This window comes from Benincasa hispida, chromosome 6 (genome assembly GCF_009727055.1).
Source record: "Benincasa hispida cultivar B227 chromosome 6, ASM972705v1, whole genome shotgun sequence".
Lineage (NCBI taxonomy): Eukaryota > Viridiplantae > Streptophyta > Magnoliopsida > Cucurbitales > Cucurbitaceae > Benincasa > Benincasa hispida.
Genome location: NC_052354.1, coordinates 17,122,398 through 17,126,132, shown reverse-complemented (window position 1 = coordinate 17,126,132; position 3,735 = coordinate 17,122,398). Strand labels below are relative to the sequence as shown.

The following is a 3,735-nucleotide window of genomic DNA, read 5'->3' as shown; positions in this document are numbered from 1 at the left end:
GGCGCATATGAAATCGCGAACCAAGGGCACAATGCGACAGCGCGCTTGAAGTTGCGATCGCAAGTCATGCAATCGTGGGAAGTTTCTAAAAAAAATGATCGCATAAAGACCTCACATCAAAGCGACAGCATAATAAATCATTATGGGACGTAAAGTTGATAACGGTCAATCTCAAAATTCAGTTGACAACCATTAAAAACCATCATTTGGAAGTACATTGAACTTTCGGTGACTTTCAGACAACGCAATAGAGTAGGGAAATTAATGTTGCCCATCATTGCAATCATTAGTAAGAATAGTTGTTTCATCTTGCTATAAATACCCAATGCTACCACAGAGAGAGAGGATATATAGGTATATAGAGATGGAGAGAGAGAGCAAGGAGACGAGGCAAAGTCGAGAGAAATCACTTTCCAGACAGATCGAGAGACTGCCGAAAAACAATACAAAGGAAAGAACTCCAACCCTTTCGAGAGCAAGAGTCTGCAAACTGGAACAAAGTTGAAGTGATAAAGAGTAGTGTAAAAGGCCACGGAAAGAAAGACATTGCTTACCTGGCTTGTTACTTCTTAATCCATTTGTTATTTTTTACTCAACACTTTATTTGCAAAAATGGAAACTTCATTTCAATCTATGTTCAGTCTCTCCACACCATGCATGAGTAACTAAATTTGTGAATGGGTTAAGAAGTACTTAGCTAGCATGACTTAAGCTATGCATTTTATGCGATCATCTTGTCTTATGTATGCATCATTCATCATTTGGAAGTACTTGAGAAACTTAGAAATAAGTTATGTCTATTGCTTTCCATACACATCGCATGCGTCCTAGGAAATGTGGCATTATGCATTGAAAAATGTAGTACTAATTTTGTGTATAGCATGATCGCATGATTTGTACACAATCTTGAGAAATGTTAGCTAAATCTCTTCTCAACCCCTTCATCGCATACTTGTTATAATTCTACGCTTTCTTCACTCCATGTTCAACTCCATCGCATAGGAAAGTCTAAATCAAAACACCATCTACTTCTTTATCACCACCGCAATAGAATCAGAGAGTCTGTCGCATATCTATTTAGTAGTCCTTGTGTTCAACTATGGACTTACTAGGAACCTAAGAAGGCTTATACTTGGGCTTTTTTAGGAAAACTTGTACGATCATGACATCCACATATCATGACATCCACACATCATCACATGATAAACCAACGCATCAAGTGTTTGGCGTCGTTGTCGGGGACTATGGTATAGATTACGCTAACATCAAACCTCTTTGATCTTTGCAGCTTTCGACCTTTGTTGCATTGTCATTCCTTTGGTAAAGGAAGAAGCAAGCATCGCATGAGTGAAGGATATACTCCTGAGCCCAACTACGACCCAGAGATTGAAAGAACCTTTCGCAGATGACAGAAAAACTGACGTAAACGACAAGGAAGAGCTCACAGAATGGTTGAACAACCTAAAGAACGAGTAGCAAATGAAAACAACATAATGGCAAATCCTATCCTATTGGCAAGTGATCGCAATAGACCCATCCGGGACTATGCGTCACCAAACCTGTATGATTTCTCTCCGGGAATCATGAGACCAGCATTTGATGGATCAAGGTTCCAAATGAAGCCAGTAATGTTACAAATGATACAAACAGCAGGGCAGATCGGAGGACGGCATGGTGAAGATCTGCACGCCCATCTACGAAGCTTCATTGAAATTTGTAACACTTTTGTGTTCCCTAATATTTCCCCAAAAAAGGTTCGAATCACGTTATTTCCATTTTCTCTATGCGATAAAGCAAGAAAATAGGCTTACTCTCTCGAACCAGGAGAAATAATTTCATGGGAGCAAGTTGTGGAAAAGTTTATGAAGAAATATTTCCCTCCCACTGAGAATGCCAGAAGAATGAAACTGATCACCAATTTTGAATAAGAAGAAGATGAACCGCTCAGTGACGCATGGGCAAGATTCAAGAGACTAGTACGCGACTGCCCACATAATGGATTGCCAGATTGCCTCTAAATGGAGATTTTCTATCATGGACTCAATTCTACATCGCAGACAGCTGCCAATGCGGCAGCAGTATAAGGTTTGTTGGACAAAACATATGATGAGGCAAAGAACATTATTGATCGCATCTCGAAAAACCACAAAGATTAGCAAGAAAGTGATCAAAGGGCAAAACCCAGAGAAGGTAACGCAAGTAATGGTGCCATCGTATCATTGCAAAATCAGATGAATGCGATGATAAATTTGTTGCAGGGCATTGAAATAAACAATTCAGGAACTAGAAGTGGGCAAGTCAATGCAATAGAGCAAACAAGCACCAGTTGTGTTGCATGTGAAGAATCGCATTCTGTTAAGGAGTGTCCACGAAATCCTCAATCAATCTACTTTGTCAAAAACAATCCTTTTTCAAACACTTACAACCCAGGGTGGCGAATTCACCATAATTTTGCTTGGAAAAACAACCAACAACAAGACAGTCAACCTATGGCTCAGAGAGAAACACCACCAGGATTTTTCCAAAGAACTAACGGACAGCAGCAACAGCAAGCTAGTAGCTCTCAAACACCACCATCATCATCCCTGGAGAACTTGTTAAAGTAATACATCAAAAAGAATGAAACGGTCCTTCAAAACCAAGCTACATCCATCCGCAATTTGGAAATTCAAATAGGACATATTGCGGGAGAGCTAAAAAACAGACCTCAAGGGACATGCCTAGCTCAACTAATCTTCCACGCAATCCAGGGAATACAAGGAAAGAACACTACCAAGAAATCACCCTAAGAAGTGGAAAGGCGATGTAGAAGTCAGGAAGGAGCCTAGCAAGACCGATTCAAAGGAGCAACCTATGATTGAATCAAAGAACCGTTTGTCGCAAACTGAGTCAAAGGAGTCCAAGACTATGGAACCTGAAGATGCGATCACCTCTAAGACTCCAAACCATGGAATAGTGAAAGTACAGCTACCTCCATTTCCTCGAAGACTGAAAAAGAAACAAAAGGATGAAGTTCAGTATCATCGCTTCCTGGAAATATTGAAACAAATACACATCAATATTCCATTTATAGAAGCGATAGAGCAGATGCCGGTATATGCCAAGTTTTTTAAGGACATTGTTTCAAAGAAGAGAAGCACGGGAAAATTCGCCACGGTGGCATTAACAAAAGAATCAAATACTATAATCCCACCAAAGATGTTCGACCCAGGCAGCTTTACAATACCCTGCTCAATAGGAGGTATCTACATTGGTCAAGCATTATACGATCTTGGGGCAAGCATAAACTTAATGCCCCTGTCAATCTTCAAACAATTGAATGTAGGTCAGCTAACACCTACAACAGTGACTTTCCAACTTGCAGATAGGACCCTGGTACACCCGAAGGAAAATTAAAGGATGCCTTGGTAACAATCGACAAATTCATTCTACCTACAGACTTAATTATCCTAGATTATGAGGCGGACAAAGATGTGCCAATCACATTGGGACAACCCTTCTTGTCTACTGGTCGTGCTCAAATAGACGTGCACAAAGGAGAAATCACAATGAGCATCAATGGAAAGAAGCTCAGGTTTAATATTATCAAGGCAATGAAGTTCCCAGAAGAAGAAGGCTTATTAGATTCCAACAATGAACACACTTGCATTGAAGATTGGGAGTCCGAAGAAGAAAATGAAGAAAGAGAGGATACGACAACATCCTTAGAAACTTGCCATGCAATAACAGAAATAG

The 3,735-nt window shown here is 40.2% G+C and overlaps 1 protein-coding gene across 1 annotated transcript; it reads left to right on the top strand.

Moving 5' to 3' along the window:
• The first annotated feature begins 1,995 nt into the window (after window positions 1-1,995).
• Window positions 1,996-3,396, top strand: LOC120079130. The gene is made up of 4 exons (XM_039033311.1): window positions 1,996-2,085; window positions 2,259-2,602; window positions 2,751-3,241; window positions 3,326-3,396. The coding sequence occupies exons 1-4, from the start codon at window positions 1,996-1,998 to the stop codon at window positions 3,394-3,396; spliced, it is 996 nt and encodes a 331-aa protein (XP_038889239.1).
• Window positions 3,397-3,735: the final 339 nt, after the last annotated feature.